Source organism: Vipera berus (assembly GCF_964194415.1).
Source record: "Vipera berus genome assembly, chromosome: 3".
NCBI classification, from domain to species: domain Eukaryota; kingdom Metazoa; phylum Chordata; class Lepidosauria; order Squamata; family Viperidae; genus Vipera; species Vipera berus.
The window spans coordinates 60,840,785-60,859,697 of NC_138204.1; the positions used below are offsets into that span (position 1 = coordinate 60,840,785).

Sequence of the window (18,913 nt, forward strand, 5' to 3'; positions counted from 1 at the left end):
CAAAAGCAATTAGTAGATCCTTTACAGAAAAAAAAAAGTCCTGCCTTTCCAAGTACCCACAAAGAAGAAACATTTGCACCCTGCATGCATTCAGAGCTGCTTGGTAATAGGGAAAATAATAAAAGAAGGAAAACAATCGGTACAATAACGCATTATGCCTGCAAGTCACCTGTATCGTGTTTGTTTGGATATTTTTGTGATCCCTCTGAAAATGGACTTAAAGTATTACACGCAGCCTGACTTACAAAGAGCAGTTCTCCATTTGAGAAGCTGAACAGTCACGTCCCATTTGAAGGAAAAGAGTCATTGAAAGCGTTGACATCAACAGTGGAAACACAAGTAGTATTGAGCATGTACATAGAACGCCTAGTCACACTCTCATACTAATGGAAGACAGATGTCATTTTTATTCACATAATTGCCATATATTTTAAATTAGTATCCGTGTATTTACATTTGTTTCTGCAAATTTTATATAAATCTTTGTTCATCCCTGCCAATGCCTGGGCTATATAAATGTCTGTCTTAAAATTAAATCAACCCACAGTATCGACAGTCACTCTTATTGGTCATTATTTGATGTTAAATAAAAAGCCATCTATGTAAATTTGTTATAGTATCTTTATTTTATTTTATTTATTTATTTATTTATTTATTTATTTAATACTATTTCTATACCGCCCTTCTCCCGAAGGACTCAGGGCGGTGAACAGGGCAAGAATAAAAATACAAATTACAAAAGTTAAAACAAGATTAAATAAATGCCCACATACTAAAATACATCATTAAAACCTAATAAAAAACAGTAGCAAACCCCCCCCAATCCCCTCATCAGGCCAGGCCAGCTTGTACAAAAAAGTATGTTTTTAGCTCGCGTTTATTAGCTGCCCAACTCCAATGGACTTCAGTTTTCCATATTCCAAAACAAGCCCATACATTCAAGGTTATTTTGAAACTGCAAAGACTTAATCTGAAATTTCCTCCATCCATAATCACCTTTCAACTGAACGACTACAACTTATTGTATGTGGGTCTGCCCTTGAAAACCATGCAGAAGCTTCAGTTGGTCTAGCAGCAATGAGGGCAGGTAGTTATGGGACCAACTTGTTTTGCCCATGTAACACTACACCTTCATGAGCTGCACCACATTCCAATAGCTTCTGGGTCCAATTCAAGGTGCTGGTTGATCTGAGTTGATTTGTTCCTCCACAATAATAAAATACCTTCACATCATGCTTGACTCCTTATGACTGCATGAACAGTTTTCTACACGAACATAGTTTTCTCACTATTAAAGAGTTTTTTCATCACCATCTTCTGAATTGTTTGCTTGTTAGCTTCTAAAGAAACAAAAATCCTCTATACCACCAGCTTCTCTAGATTCTTAGCTACGGTTCCCAACTTCCATTGCAAACAATCCTGAGAATTATTTTCTCCTAGCAAATATGTGCATGTGATATATACTGTATTTGTCTGCATATATGAAATATTGAACAAAGGCCATGCGCTAAGCAAAATGGATAAATAAATGCATATTAATTGCTAATAAAACAAAGCAATTCAATTGTAAAGTAAAATTGATGCCCATATACATGTTCATGTACAAACCATTCTGCCGCACATACATTTCGGATTCTTGCATACACACACACACACACACACACACAAAATGCAGACTCATGCACACAGAAATATTGCCGAAATCTAGACCCAGTCAAGAAGCATAAACCAATTCAAGCTTATTTTGTAATAAATCCCCTTAATTCTAATGGGACTTGAATAGGATCCTGTTAAAATTCTCCCTTGAGCTGAGTAGACTATGTCCATATTATATTCTTGGCAGCAACACTGAGAGCTTTTGCTGCTGGTGTGTTTTTGGCTGAGGAGAGATTTTCTTCCATATAAACCAGTGAAAATTAGAGAAGAGATCCTTGGGATGCTGCCTTGTTGTTGTTTTTTCTGTTTGCTGCACAAAGGATACAATTCAGTTGGGTCTTTTAGGCAAGCAAACCAAAGAATGTTTACAACAAAGTCCCTCTGGGTTCAGATCAGTACACTGACTAAGACATTAGATTAAGGAAGAACTTAATGATGCAAAGGAATTTATTTTGAAAATGCAATTTTCTGTTCAGAATATGTTGTCTTAAACTGGTGTGTGGTATATTTGGGTTTGGCTTAAGACAGGAACTCAGCCATTAAGCTTGTAAATCATAGTTTATGTCTTAGCATAAGTGAATATGGCTTGTTAAAATTTTACCATAATCTCTGAATCATAATTTTACATACCCTCTTCAAATGCTAATGAAGGTTGTGAAAAATTGAACTTTCTTCCTTTGAAACATCTTCAGATTGTTCCATAAGGCATAAGAATTCAGCATTGGATACACTGATATTTTGTAGTATACCTTTAGTATGTTAGTAGTGTACAGTAATATAAAGATGGGAAAGAAATAAAAAAGCTAAGTACTTTTAGGAAAAAGAGCAAACCGTTTGTTTCCCTCTTAGAAATTCTTGAAAGCAGATGCCTAAGAACATTTCACTACAGCATGTCTTCTGGGATTTTGTTTCCAAATTTTGTAAGTTACACATATTGCAATTAAAGTAATGCTGAAAGCAGGTTAAAAAGAGTCCTACTGATGTTCGAAACAGATTCAATGTTATAAATGATCACAGATGTTGTTCCCATCAGGCTAGACATACCACTGGAAAACAAATTCTGGTCAATTTCTAATTTCCACCATTAATACCACTAATTATAGGTTTCTTAGAAAAAGGCCAGAGATTCAGGATTTAGAGAGGAAATCTTGTTCATCATAATCCACTCCTTTCAATTAAGGCCATAACAGTAAAACCAACAGCAGAATTGCTAGACCAAATGATAACATTACAAATTGCTCCTTTTAAACAATTTGCCAGCTGTGAAGGCCAGCCAACTAGCTCTTAGAATGCAATACAAAGAGATCTAGCATTTTGGCTACCTTTTATTAATTTCTTCTATTGCTGTCATCAAGACAGTCTTGGGTTTTTTTTAATGTATCTTTCAGATGCCTGTTTACACATTAATTCTGCTAGCATGTCAATTTTATTTCATAAAGTACTTACATAAAAAATAAAAGCATAGCAGCTACCTTGGGATTATCTGGTTAACTGGTATCTACCAAGATATCTTTAAATCTAAGAGACAAAGGTTTCTAAATGACCGTAATTGTTCAACTATCCCAAATCAATGAGTCTGGAAGTAATGGATTTATAAAACCAAAGCCGTCTTTGAGTATTTAATCTTTTTTTCCCTTTATTGTGCAGAAAAGTCTACAAAGAAAAATCAAGGAATAATGATGTGTAGAGTTAAAAATCAGACTCTCAGGGAGAAGAAATCTAAACCAGCATTAGTTCTCATCCTGAGAGATTAAAAGGATAGTTCATGCTTAAAGCCACAAAAATATGTTATGCAGTTCAGATTTGAAAAACTTCCCACTGTACATTTTATGAAGGACTTTAAAAAGATTTAATTTGACCCGATGGGGCAGGGGTTCCCAGCCAGGGGTGTGAGATGATATTCCAGGGAGTGCAAAAACTTGGCTTTTCAAAATTATAGTGTATATGCAAAATTCATGGCCATTATTTTGAACATTCATAAGTGGTGTAAGGCCCCCGACCTTCGCTCCTTCCGGCGGGATCTAAAAACCTATTTATTTGAGCAATCCGGCCTGGTTTGATGGGTTTGGGGTTGGGTTTTTAATATGGTTTTATTATTGTATATATCGGGCATAATTATTTAATTGTTTTTTAACTTTTGTACTTTGTTTTTTAATATTTATTGCCCTGTACACCGCCCTGAGCCCTTCGGGAGAAGGGCGGTATAAAAATTTAATAAATATAAATATAATATAAATATATATATCAGAAGTGTTTTAGGGGTGCGGGGTATAGAAAAGGTTGGGAGCCGCTGTGATAGAGACTCCAGCATCATAAGCAGCATAGTGTATCTCTGCTAATTATTGTGAACTTGATTTGAAGTCTTGCAGTGCGAATTTAAAATAGGAATCTGAACATTAACTCTAATGAAACTGTCACAAATATTTTGTTCATTTTGCAATAAAGTAGGCTGAAGAATATTGATTCATTATTTGGTACTGATTGATTGGATTTCTTCTAGTCATTTTTTAAAAGATTTTTTTTATAAATGGAACTAATATTTTGCCATAGATAATCACGGCATGCATGTGATCAAATTGGCAAACAGAGATTTTTAATTCCATTAACATCCTTCAAATCCTGAAAATATTTATTCTACAGTGCCAATATTAATAAAGTAAAACTGCTGTTGAAATAACAAAGCCTATTTTAAATCTTTGCATAGACCCATTTTCTTGTAATTCCAGAACAGGAAAAAAATAGATTTGAATTCCAGATATAAAAATGCATTTGCTTAGAGGAGGATCTTTGGGATTAGATGGCAAAAATCTACATCATTAGATGGCAGCCCAACCAACAATTCATAAGGGAGAAGACAAAAATCTATTAATATTCTCTCAATGCATTGTTATAACCAACTGATAAAAAACGTGTGCTTGGAGTAAAATCCCTCACTTGAAAAGGGGATTCCTAATAGGTCTTTTAATCCAAGATCGAAAAATTGTGCTTTTTCATGCTTTCAACTTCTATGGACATCAACAATATGGTGAAAGGATAGGAAAGATGGGAATCAAGCAAATCACATCCCTCCCTGTTACAAACATAACAGAGACAAACCGTTCTAGTCAAGCAACATCCAAAGGCCACAAATTCCCTACCACTCCTTTAACAGGTGTTAGGTTAATTATAACATTTTTCTAAACAAAAAGCTGATTGTTTTCACACAGGCTCTATCTATACTTTTTCTGTGACTGTATCAAAACTGAAACTTATTGGACAAACAAAGAACCACAAGAGAAATCCGTTAGCGTGTTTTCCCCATTTTATTTCAACCCAGCCATCTATTTTTTGGCAGGATGATCAACTAATTACATATTTTTACAGGTGATCTTTGGGAGAGGTTTAATGGAAAACAGTACTCCATCCAAAATCTCACAATGTACTCTTCAGAGAAGCACATGAGCCCCATTACCTAAATCAAGAGATAGACCAAGATTGTGAGCACAATGGGTGTCTAATGCAGATCGTTTTGCTGTAAACAAAGAGCAGCTGTAATTTTACAATCCATATTTTAAGGCCATAAACACACATAGATGCCACACAAAAAATGAGTTGACAGCATAGTGGTTACTATAAACAATATTATCACACACACACACACACACAATGAATAGAGATTGGGTATAAGGGAACACAACCCTTAAGAATGCCAAACAATGCATTTCTTTTGACTCATATATACTGTAATACACTCACATACTGTACAGCTAACATCTACATTTCGAAATAGAAAACAAGTCTATATCAGCCTTCTTCGGTAGAGCATTTAAGGCCTTTCCAAATACAATTAGAAACTCCATTCTTTCAGGAGCACTCCAGCATTTTATGTAACTATAAAAACAGCAAATATCCTGTACTGCAAATCCACTCCTGTCTGTATGTTCTTGGAAGGAAGCCCTTTCTGAATTCAACAGAGCTTACTGCTTAATAGATCTATATAGGATTGCACTGTATTACATATGCTCTTATTCCATACATCCCTTTAAAACAAGTACTGGGGTGACTGTGAGATCATGTGGATTTAACAGCAACCAAAGAAAGGCTCAGATGTTTTACACACAACAGTGGGAAGCAATCTACTTCTGGATCTGAATGAGCTTGACAAAATATAAAAGAGAGAGCATCTGTCTTTCCACAGAACGCATGGGGTGCGGAGGAGCTTTCTGTCTTGGCACTAAGCACATCCAGGACAAATGGTTGTATTTTCCACTCCTCTGCATGTCATTAACATGTACAGTGACATAATCTCACACAATTTTCTGTTGCTGTGACACAATAATCCTGATCTCCAAGATACCAATAACAATGCTGGTTGAAAGACCCTAGAAAGAACTAGCCCATCTACTTTCTTTATGTGTGTGTGTGTTTGTGTGTGTGTGTGTGTGTGTGTGTGTGTGTGTGTGTGCCTGCCATATATTACACATCTAACATTCTTGTTCAGTGTATCAGGAAATCAGAACAAAAGCATCATTGCAGCACTGAAGTTTTTCCAACTACACCCAACTTCCACATGCTCCTCAAGGTCATCTTCAAAAAAACAGTGTTCATATTTATCCATACATGCAAATTATGGAAGAAATCACACTGTGGCTCTATCCTAAACACACATATCATTCTTGTTTAGAAAAGATATGAGTGCCAAGGAGGCTTTAAATAGGATTCCTACATTGTGCAGGTATTCAGCGTTAACCTCACGTTCTAGCACTAGGACTCTATGTGGTAACATTCTTGCAGTTATCATATTATCTAAAGAGGAAAAACAATGATCTGTACTGCCATAAATCTAGATTTCATAGAAACATTTCACGAAAGTTCATTGACGAATATAAACCTAGGATGCACTAGCTAGCCTCTGGGACCAATTCCTTCTGCAGTTTCTGCCTGCCCCAAACGAATGCCAGCTCATTTGAAAGGAAAGACACTCTCTGGAAAATTAAAAGGTCTAGACACACCCTTACCTGGGAGAAGTTCAGCCCATTCAGAGGGTGGCATTGCTCTTCTACTCTCTCCACAGCTCCTGTGCCTTTCTTCATCCTTTCAGCCTCTTGAGCCAGGTAGAGATCCAGCACCGGCACTCCCCGGGAACGGATGTCTGTCTCAGTCAAGGAATTGACCATCAGCATCACCCAGACAGGCCTTTTGCGCTCCCAGTTTCCAGCAATGGCATTGAAAAGGTAATCGGCGTAAAGGCCTTTGCCCCTTTGATCCGGACTCATCCAGTGAGGCAGCATCAATCTGACATACTCAAGATGGCGTTTGAGGCGATGGTAAAGATCCTGGGGAAGCACATTCTGCAAATTCTCTCCATGAGGAAGCAACTGACAGTTGGCCAGGCCTGATATTGTGGAAGGGTTTGTGAGATCCAATTCGAAGTACACATTGGAGCTGGCTTGAAAAGCAGCTTTGGAGTTCTCAGGAACAAAGTCCCACACCCGTGTATAAGGCACATGGATGGTGCCAAATAAGTAGGCAGGAGGATCTCTCCGGATTGTCCAGAGGAAAGAGTTCAGGTCTCTTTGCTAAGCAAAAGAAAGGAAATTAATCAGCATCAGGGACAGTGCTGTGATCAAGATATTTAGGCCAGCAAATATGGGGGGATAGTCAATGACGCAGAAAGGTAATGCAGGTCTACACTGTGGCTGTCACCTATTCTGGAATAACTTTGCAAAATTGTTTGAAGGCTATTGTTTCACATAGTAACCTCTCTGATACTAACCTAAACAGATATTGAAGCAAAATCTATTGAACTGCACGTACATAGAACAATTCTATTGAATTCAATAAACATGATTCTAACAACTGCAAAACACATATGTTACAGAGAAAGATACAGAGTTAGGTCACTTAACTGATATGTTATGCCTTAACACCTTAAGTGACTGTCCTTTGAGGTGAAAAGAGCTATATAACAGAATAGGTTATTGTTCTTGGTGCTCTCTGAGCTTGCCCTGATGATGTTACCTAGTTTGGGTAACAAAACATCTGCAAGAAAACAACCAAGCTCAGAGAGCACCAAGGACCCCTCATTTCAACCCTGAACCACAAATATTTTCCTTTTTAGGTTGCTGTACTTTAAACAGCCATCTTGTATGGAACCGCAGAAATACATTAATACGAGCAAGAATTTGTTCATTGTTATATATGTACATTTTGGACAGAATGTACACATTAGGCACATATATAAAGCGGCACTCAGTGGTACAAGTTTGTTGTCTTTAATTATCCAAGCAGGCACCATCCTTAAGATCAGCTACTGTATTTGGATCATTTATTGTTGTATTTGATCAGGCCGGAAATATATACTTAAGAGATACCTTGTAATAATCTTTTTTATCCAATTTGCCTGGGCTCACTATGCAGAGATATTCTGTACATCCTTAATTTCTGTACGTCCTAGAGAGCTATAATTTGTCAGTAATACATACTAATTTTATGCCACCTGTACTCCTGTCAGAAGCTAGTCTTTTGATCCTAAATTGGAAGCAAGTGTGTAGTTCCACTGGCTTTCATATAACCTTAGGCAGCAGATGATGCAGGTAATAACCACAACGCTTCTAAAGGTCACCACAATTTTCAACCCAATCCATTCACATGAGACTTTGCACTGATTTTGCCCCATTTCCTCCAGGATCTCAAATCAGTATACATAGTTATCTACCTCTCCAGCCTAGCCTAAATGCACATGTGAGGTAGCTTAGGCTGAGGGACTACAGTACAGGTGGCCTAAATCTTCTAATGAAGGACATTGCTGGGTGAAGACAGGTCCTAGTTTGGCACTATAACTTATTTAAAGGAGCTGCAGTTTCAGAACAGTGAATAGGTGGTATTATGCGGTAAATGATGCTACATTTATTTTACTGAACATACATCACCTGTGAAAACGCTGTCTAAATAAAAACAAATTACAGCTTTTATGGAAAAGTTGACCAAAGGACCCCAAACGTTATTAACTTTGCTTCTGCTGAATAAGAGAAGCAGCACATATACGTATAATCTACTATATTAGCTACGGTATCTGGGCGTAGCCTAAACTTTTTGAGAAGATGCCTGAAAAAAGACGGGAAGGGCTCCAGTGCTTGGCAAGCAGAGGCAGTTAGCCTATCTGGTAGTAAAAATCCACGACTTGACTACAAGTTTGCTACCGTTCACCGGTTAAGCAGCCCTGTGTGCTCGATGCTGTATAAGGGGCAGAAGCAGAAGTCCGTCTTCTGGTCAAGTTGACCATTTACGTTCACTCTTTCCAGGCTTCTCGGGCCAAGGGCAGCGCTCCCCAGAGTGCCCAGCCAGGCCACCTGAGACGGGATGCTGGAGATGCCAGCCCGGCCACGACCACCACACAGACCTTAAGGGCCCAACCCCAAGGCCAAGCTTTGGGGGTCCAGTGGGGCGCTGGGAAGGCAGCGTCTGGCTGACGAGGCGCTCTTCGGGGACCATCCCAGGAGATCCCAAGAGATTTCCGCACGTGGCGCTGCCCAAGAGGATCTACTTACTTGGAATCCCCGCCACCCACACCTCCTCCACCGCGTGCGCCTCTCCTCTCTCTCTCTCTCTCCTCCCTCCCTCGCCCAGCTCACCGATCGGGGCGGCTCACATCGCCTTGGGTCCAGTGGCTGCCGCCTCCCGGGCTCGGGTCGAGCCGTCGCCGGCAGAGCCCTCCCGAGCACAGCAAGGCATAGCAGCGCCAGGTGGAGCTGCATCCTCTTCCTCCCCCGGGGACCCGCTTTGCCGGCTGCCTTTGAAAGTAACTCTTCGCCGGTCGGATTGCCTCGGGTGTCTCGATCCCAGCCGGCTAAAGTCCCGTCCGCATCTGACAAGTGCAAAAAAGCGAGAGTTCGCATCCGCTGCCCTGGTTGGCGGGACAGGGAGGGAGGGGAGGGGGCAGGGGCCGTGTTAAATGGTCCCTCAAGGATGGTTCGCGGACCCCCGGCGGCACTGATCCCGAGCCTCCGCCATGCTCGGGGTGGGGGGTGGGGGGCGAATGCAACTCTTCGGAGGAGAATCGTTTTATCCTGGCCGAGTTATTGAGGGTTTGCCCCGTCTTCTATTTTTGCCTTGGCGTTTACAAGGAAAGAGGTGGGAAAAGAAAGTGATTTCTCTCTGCCTCTCTTTCCCTGAGAAGGGGTGGGGGGGGGAGGTAGCGGGGATCCTACTTTTTCGATGGCGATAGATGTAGGGAAATGCTATTTGAACAGGCACGGGAAGGCGGGCACTGCTGTGGATGTCATCATGTCGGTTTCACACACGCACGCTCACACAGCTAGGAAAAGCCAGGAGGCGGGCGGGCAGGCGGGCGGGCGGGTGGGGGGGGCGAACCACCACACTCTCATCACTTTACCGCGACTTCCAAAAACTTTTCCAAACTTTTTCTTTCCCATCCCGCCTGTGAAAGGCAAGCAAAAAAAAAACAGCTGCCGCCGCCAGAGGGCGCCTGGCTCACAAACAAAGCTCGGCGGGCTCCCAAAAGGAGGGGGGAATCTTCCTCGCTCCCCCATTTAAGAGAGAGAGAGAGAGAGAGAGAGACAGAGAGAGAGACAGAGAGAGAGAGACAGAGAGAGAGAGAGGAAGGAAGGAAGGAAGGAAGGAAGGAAGGAAGGAAGGAAGGAAGGAAGGAAGGAAGGAAGAGCGGGAAGGGGACAACATTGGAGGGACGAACGATCAGAGTACAAATTCAAACATTTCCTTGTCTCAAAGGCATCTTCTCTTTTCGGAAAGGCTATTATTGTATCGACAGCAATTCCTTCTTTTGTTTTACTGTTCCGAAGAAGAGCTCTTGTGTTTTTCCTGACAAAATTCCAATCCGGGAAACGAAGGCCAAGAGAACTTCCAAGCCTTAGGCGCGATCCCTGATAACTTCTCCAGCCTTCACAATATAGCCTAGCTGTCAGTCTCTGGGATAGGGAGGGGCTGTGGAATGGTATTCAAACACATCTGCAGGACATCACATTGGCATATGCTAGAAAGCGGGGGGGGGGGGGGAGGACAGGAGAGGAGATTCTATCAAAGCATTCCGAGTCAGGCATGGTTCAGAAGAACAGGCTTGTGGTTCCAGGTTTGGGATGAAACAAACTCTGCGATGGGGGGAGTGAGACAAGGCTGATGCGTAACCCCCCATCTCCCAGCATGACATACCTCAGTAGCCCAACTGTCCCCAACTTCCAAGCACCTTCTTTTCCATGCCTTTTGTGGCCTTTTTCTCCCCTCTCTTCCCTCATGGATTACTATGTATAAGATGTATGTGTATGTATGTATGAAATGTGTGTGTGTGTGTGTGTGTGTGTGTGTGGTGTTGGACACAAGATCATGCAAAACTAATTCCATATTCAGTACACTGGATGTTTTGCACATACCCAGTCTAACCTGTGTTCTGTACAAATATGGATTCTACTAGTCAGTGTAATGCTGGTGTACTTCTCATTTGCCAAGGTTGCTCCAGGATCCTAAAGAACATAAATAGGATCTTTCCAGTGTTCCTTCAGAATGCAAACAAATGGATCCCTTCTGCAGGTGGAGATCCAGCATGTCAAGGATAAGTCTAGTCTGGAGCCTTTCATTTTCTTATAATTACAGTGTTGATATCTGGATATATAGACTGGATTAGTGAAGGCTTGACATTCTGAAAACAATCCAGATTATTTTCCTTGGATCCTTTTTTTACTTTCCAGACAAGAAAGCAGTATCAGAGAGTACTATATAAAGAAAAATGAAAGTCAAAAATCCGAAGACTTATCAAAGACATTCCACAGATGAGAGGTGTAAAAAGACATTGTCACGGAATTCTGCAGTTGTGTCTCTAATCATTACCGTCTAGGGAAACAATTGTAGAATGTGTGGCCATGCTATTTAATCATTAATATCAGTGTGCTTTTAAAATGTTAAGTAATGATAGATAGCTTTGCAAATTTAGCTCATCTGTTATTGGATGTTATACCATTAATTATTCTGGTATTTGCTTGTTCTGTTTGCTTCCCTTTTCATCTCTTGGACATCGCCTCCTTTAATTTGTAATGGATTTGCTGACTAAAAAGTATGAGAATTTACTTCCATATGTCTGGAACACACTGATACAGCATGTGGAAAGCTATACTAAACAGGTTGGTTAACATACTTTCAGTGTGACTGTTGTTAATTTTCATTTGCATCTCTGGGTTAATTAAAGACACTTAACTGGAATTCACCTACTGAAGTGCAAACCAGAAAAAATATTATTAAAAAAATGTGTAATATATATCACCTTTTCAAATGCCTATACAAAGCTCAAAGCATTTTACAATAATTTCTAACTGCAATATATTATTAATATTGAGAGAAATACAGCCATGCAGATTTGAGAATTAATCATTAAATTAAGGATTAGATGACTCACAACTTTTCTTTGCAGACCCATTATCCACTCTTAAATGTCTTCTTTAGGCAGAAAATCTCTAGTAACACCTTTCAGGAAGAGGTCAGTTATTATCAGCTTTCAAAACTGACAGCTGTCTGTCACCTAGAAGCACAGACATGGAGAAATTCCATATAAGTTTCTTTGTAGATGGGGATTCATAATTACACTCTATAGCCAGAGGCACCTGTAGACCACAGTTGTGCACTCAAAGGCCTGCTCCTTTTATATTCACTGTACATCAAACAGACTTAAAAAGAGACAGAAATTCAATTTCAGAGTCAATTTCTGGTTATACCAAACTAGTTTAAAATTTAGTTGATTCATAAGAAATAAACCAGATGAGCTATGAACATGTTATATATTTCAAACACATTTGTTTGGCACGACCCATAGATGAGTGTTCATTTATACAGAATTGGCTCTCCTTTATTTAGAAATAATGTTATATATGTTCTAATTTTTGAAATAAAAATGGGCTAATATTTAGGCAATATGCTTCTCAGCCTTATCATGACGTCTTGTGTAAAAATTGATGACTTGTGCACTATTTATTTCTATCAATTATGTATAATAAATTAATGTCCAGAATTGGCACTGTAGATGTAAAATTTAAATTACATTTCAATCAATCAGAATAGAGCTGAAGGTCTTCTAGTCCAGCCCACACAAACAATCTGCAAAATGCAGATGATTCAGAAGCAGCAATACAGCTCAGATATGAATTGAAGGCAGTGAGATCTTTCTCTTTTTCACCCCTATGGATGGTATGTGTCTTTTTCAATCTTGGGTCCTCTACCAGATGCCTGGGAGTCTGAGATTCTGCATAGTATCTTTCTTATTTACTTACTTACTTACTTAATATATTTGCTGCCCATCTCAATCACAAGGTGACTCTGGGCTATCTTAGCTGTTCCTAGCACTGTACTCTTCTGGACAGACAGCTCTGATGTTGTTCCTGGGATTTGTGGGAGCCACTCTCCCAGCTTAATAGTCACAGCCTTGAATGCTCCTACTACCACTGGGAACACTTTGACCTTTACTTTCCACATCCTCTCCAGTTCCTCCTTCAGTCCCTAGTACTTCTCCAGCTTCTCTACCCCTTCTTGCTGATGTGGCTACCTTCTGATCCTTATCTGTTACCCACCAGATCTTAGCCCTATTATTCTTCACAATCTTCTATGGAATGTCTATGGAGATTCTCAGTCATCCAGGTCATGGTTGTCCCAAAGATGCTTTTCTCCCATAGGAGAACAAATCCATCAGGAAAAGATTCAGCAGTCCATCTGCCTTTAAAAGACAAAGGCCATTATTTCGAAGATAGCAAAGTCCACATTTTGGACAGAGAAGACCACTAGTTTGAAAGAGGGATCAAACAGGCCTCTCTCAATAGAGGGAGAGGGATATGACATCATCTATCTCCAGTCTACAACACAGTCCTTTCAAAAGTTCCAGGAAGGCTCCGCACCCATTTGCACTACTCAGGTGACTCTGACGACACAGAAAAACCTCCAGGTGGGCATCAATGACTCTCTAAAAGAATGCAAATGCCCAGCTGTCTGCAAGGAGTATAAATCCCACCATCCAGTCAGAGATGAAGAAGCTTCTTGGATGAGAAGTGAAATGTCTTCAAAGAAAAACAAGAAAGCCCAGTTGCCTTGTGAGAAAAGCACCTTTGGGATGTCTTCTATGGAATCTTTATCTGGACTTGAGAGAGTCTAATTATAGACTTTGCAGATGTTCCTGTACACCAAGTACCTACTGGTTGTGCTGTTCAGTATATGTTGTTCCTGACTGCATCTTACACCCTGTCGCTATTGTTGCACTGTCTCTGAGGCCTGTCTGCACAGTCTGCACCTCAGGTCCTGTCTAGTGTGGTAGACACCCGTTTCTATGGACCTTGAGCTTAGTGTCTTTTCTTCTTCTATAATTAGTAGCTCTGTGCTGTCTTTTGATCGACGTCTTTTCAGCCATTGGTAGGATTTCCCAATGTCTGGCGCACATGACATTTATAAACTAAGGAGAATAGGAAGAAGAAAATCCTGCTGCTGATGTTACCTAGTTTGGTAAGGAACCATTATATTAAAACAAGCTTGGAGAACAAAACCACAGCCAAAATATATTGGGTGCTTCTGTTGTGATTCAGGGTCAGCCTGTGGGTTCGGGAGTTGGGTCGGACGACTCAGAGGAGGAGGAGGGGGGTGTTGAAGAGCTTGCTGAGGCGATTGGACAGCTTGATGAGAGCCCCCAGCAAGGCCCCTCTCATCTGGTCACGATGCAGACCCAGCTGTGTGAGCCTGACAGCGTGGATGAAGATGACCCACAGCTGGCCCTGTTCAAGGACGCCCGACGCAGGAGGCAGTCAGTCAGGAGTAAACAGAGGAAGGCAATGGGGCACCTCGGAAGGAGGCACAGAGAGGCCACGCCCTGAACTGTATTTAAGGGGAATGTGTGGGAGGGCTGGTTTGCTGAAGGCAACTGCTTGGATTGTTCCTGCTTCTTAGCTCGTGTTTTATGGTTGGTGTCTTGTCTTGCTCTTGTTTTATGTGAATAAATTTGGCAGGCTTTATTCCAGCCTCTTGCCGTTTGTAAAGGGGTCATCCCTGCTTTTGCTGCAGGGCCGGTAGCAGGCTGGTACAGAACAGCTTCTAGGTATGGGAGACCAGAAAAGGTGACCACTGAAGTATTATTACATGATAAAATTCTTGTATTCAAAGAAGTAATTGCAGATACCAATTCTTGAGCAATTTTTCTTCAGTGTCCTCCTATCTATTATCCTTATGTTAAATGAATTATCTTCTGATGGGTTATTTACTTTTATTAGAAGGTCAGCCCAGTATTTTTATGTATGGCTTTTTCCTTGGAGCACCTTTAAATGACTGCTCAACATGTAAGTAGTTGAGTCTATTGAGCATGATGTACACATCAGTTCAATACCATTTAATCACTTAATTTCTCAATCTTTCCTTCCTCTTTCATACTAACCTTATTAGGCATGCCTGTTACTGTATGCTATCTTTACTAAAATCATATAAATGGACTTTTCTTTAGTAGGACCAAAATCTGGGCCCCCTGAAACAAAGGGCTTTGGTTGCCAGTTGCAAATCTGAACATTGTCTAATACCACCTAAAGCCCTTGTTTAGCAGATATTCATTAAAAGCTTTGTCTCTACCTTCAGATGATAAAAAGCTTGCCAAAATTAACAAGCACTCCAGGAAAAAAAGTATGTTGGGGGAAAAAGGAATGGAAAGGAAGGTTATCACTGACGCTTGTGAAGTGTCAAATATTTGAACAATTTACAAAACAAATAGTTGCTTCTCAACTGGGCTTGAGAAATAACAATGAAAGAAAATGTGAAGAATTTATATGGAGCTAAAAATCCAATCATTTTGTTGTTGTTGTTGTTGTTGTTGTTGTTGTTGTTGTTATTATTATTATTATTATTATTATTATTATTATTATTATTATTATTATTATTATTATTATTATTATTATTATTATTATTATTTCTCTAAATGATTTCAAGCACTAAGGAACTGGTCCAAAATATGTTTGGTTGGTGTTTCACAGATCTTCCATCTTTTAAGAAGAGAAATCTTTAAACTTATTCTTTCTTTGGAAATCCTGGTTTGGAAATTCAATGTTTGAGAAGATGCTGATTATTTGGTAGAAAGAGACACTGTTGTTTAAATAATTTTATCTGAACAGTGGCATTAGAAGCAAGTTCCAGACTGGGCTGACTTATATAATGCCCTTTCATAGCTCCGTTTTATACTACACTGCCTAGTTTCATTCCAATATTATATGTGCTTCGTTATTAGCTGTTGTGATTCAGGGTCAGCCTGTGCGTTCGGCAGTTGGGTCAGACGACTCAGAGGAGGAGGAGGGGGGTGTTGAAGAGCTTGCTGATGATGGCCTTGAGGCTCCGCAGAGCCCTCAGCCGGGCCCCTCCCACTTGGTCACGACGGAGACCCAGCTGTGTGAGCCTGACAGCGTGGATGAAGATGACCCACAGCTGGCCCTGTTCATGGACGCCCGACGCAGGAGGCAGTCAATCAAGAGTAAACAGAGGAAGGCAATGGGGCACCTCGGAAGGAGGCAGAGAGAGGCCATGCCCTGAACTGTATTTAAGGGGAATGTGTGGGAGGGCTGGTTTGCTGAAGGCAACCGCTTGGATAGTTCCTGTTTCATAGCTCCTGTTTCATGGTTGGTGTCTTGTCTTGCTCTGTTTTATGTTAATAAATTTGGCAGGCTTTATTCCAGCCTCTTGCCGTTTGTAAAGGGGTTGTCCCTGCTTTTGCTGCAGGGCCGGTAGCAGGCTGGTACAGAACATTAGCTTAAACCTTCCCATAGACCTGCACAGGAAGGTTTAAGTTGGAAAAAGATAGGCAGGTTGTTCATTTACAAAGGGAGAACCAAATAAATCTAGCAACCCACCTAATCATAGGTTTGGATTTTGCTATTCCTGTCTCGATTCTGAAATGAATGGATAGGAAGAATGATGTTTTAAGTCATAGAATTTTGCATTCTCAATAATAATAATAATAATAAAAAAGCTAACTTTGCCTCTTCTTGAAAAGGCCATAGCTGTGCAAACAAAACTGACTGCTTTTTAAGACAACATAAAAGGAGGAGAAACATGAATCAGATGGTGCAGCAGCTGTACAACTCTTCTGTTTCAATGGAATGGCAGGGTTTCATGGGCTTGGGGAAATTTCAAGCCAGTACTAAATCATGGAAATTGGAGAGCACAATTTGTCTGCCATCTATAATGACATCTCACACCTAGGAAAGAAACCCTCATTTCAGATAGATGACTTTTGCAAAGTCTTTCCTTCTCCAACATCAAGGAAATTAATTATTTTTCTGGGATTGTTTTCCCCCTGTATCTATCTCTGCTGATCAGTTCCATATGTAACTGTACTTTACCCAGCACTTCCACAAGCTGTGATGTTTTAATCAGCTTCTAATGTCAATATTTATTTTTGTTAAAAAAAAACCAAACCTTTAACTATGTTATCCTGGTATTTTGAAATGTGTAACTGTCTATCTGCTACTGCAGAGTTGTAAGTTTTACTCCAATAACTTGAACTGGTAGGCTTAGTAATAAACAGAATAGAGATCTGCTCATAAATAATGAAAATTTAACAATATTGTATATCACACAGCAAGGACCGTAGGCTTATTAGTCCTATGTCCCTGTCATTTTAATTCATTGAATTAATTAATTGAATGTAAACTCTTTAAGTTCATCAAATTTAAACTCTAGGTCTCTAAACATTTTGCTCAAAAAGACCCTTGGGAGATCTAAAAAAATAGTATGGAAGACATTTGTCGTTTAAAAAATACATACAGAAAATCTGTTTGGTAAATCAAATGCATGAATATGACAACAGTTCATTTTTCTTATCCTTGTGTTCTTAAATGTGCTAATATAAAGAGCTGTAAAGGTAGTCCTCATCTTAACGACCAAAACTGACACTGGAATTTCCATCGTAAGTCATTGCAATCATAAGTCAAGTCAGATTCAATTTTATAACAAATTTTACGGTGGTCATTAAGTGAATTTCGGTGGGTTTTGCCAGTAATCAGTAAAAAAGATGACAAATTGTGATCATGTGAGCACAGGATGCTGCAAGCTGTTGTAAATGTTAGCTGGTTTCCAAGCACCTCAACTGCGATTATGTGACCATGGAGGGGGTGCAGCAGTCATAAGTGCAAGCACAACATCCTAAGTCACTTCTTCCAAAGCCATTGAAACTTGGAACCATTGCTAAAGAAATGTTGAAGACTAGCTGTAAGTCTCTGAAGCACAAGCCATAATAGAAATAAAGTTGAATGCACTCAAAAGGACAGCAGAATGAGAAGAGCTGAATTAAATTTTATAGGAGACTACATGTACATTATCCTAATTGCAATTATACCTTATGGAATCAATGCAGAACAGTACTGCAGTACAGCACAGCGACAACCTGTTTCTTATTCAACAATCTTATTCAACCTCTTCATGAAAATATACTGTTCTTGGCACCACTTTTGCTATCAGAATGTTTTTGCTGAACCATTTTGTTGAATCATTTCTTAGTCTTTCTTTTTTTTTTTTTTGGTTACCAATTCCCCCTCTCCCCATTCCTACATCATGGAATAGTGATGAACTCTGGGAAGCTTCAGCCATAATATAAAACCAAAGTGAGAAATAAGCACAACATGGTGCTAGGAAAAAGCGTACTAATACAGTTCAAGTGGAAAACTTGGATGTATCTGGCTTAATAATTCCAGATATGGAGACTTGTGAAAACAAGTAGGTGTGTGTCACTACCATAGCTTTTGATTTGTGTTAGCAGGCAAATAGTACCAGATTATCTCTCCCCAAAGAACCTAGGGCAGTTTCATACATGCATTTACTACATCAGAAGCATGTCCGTAGTATTTGGCACCATGCATGTAAATTTACATTTTTGGAAAACAACCTCAAACTTACTAATCATTGAAAATACCTTTGTAATGACTTGCTAAGTTTCATTTTGTAGAGAACTGAGAAGCTTTATTTCAAATCCCCCCCATGTATACAAAGACTATGGATTTAAGTCCAATACTAACTACATGGAACAAGAATAATCTTTAGGAAAGCATTAGCACTGTTATGCAAATTACGTTTGTGTAAGAGAATCTGGGCCAATGTGGAATGGTGATACAAAATGTGTTTTCAGCAAGGTTTTAGACCAGGGGTGTCAAACTCGCAATGTCACATGATGTGTTGCGACGTATCGTGACTTTTTTTGCCATTGCCGGCAATGGGGTGGGCGCAGTTTTGTTATGATGCATCCAGCCCATGG

The 18,913-nt window shown here is 40.0% G+C and overlaps 1 protein-coding gene across 1 annotated transcript in view; it reads right to left on the reverse strand.

The window, feature by feature from the left end:
- The window catches only part of TRABD2B (TraB domain containing 2B), a gene marked incomplete at both ends in the record, with an annotated part of 242,464 nt that extends 233,072 nt beyond the window's left edge, over nt 1-9,392 (reverse strand). Inside the window, 2 exons of the mRNA XM_081322461.1 lie at nt 6,654-7,214; nt 9,270-9,392. Coding sequence (XP_081178587.1) covers nt 6,654-7,214; nt 9,270-9,392 — 684 coding nt within the window. The remainder of the gene's footprint in view (nt 1-6,653; nt 7,215-9,269) is intronic.
- Nucleotides 9,393-18,913: the final 9,521 nt, after the last annotated feature.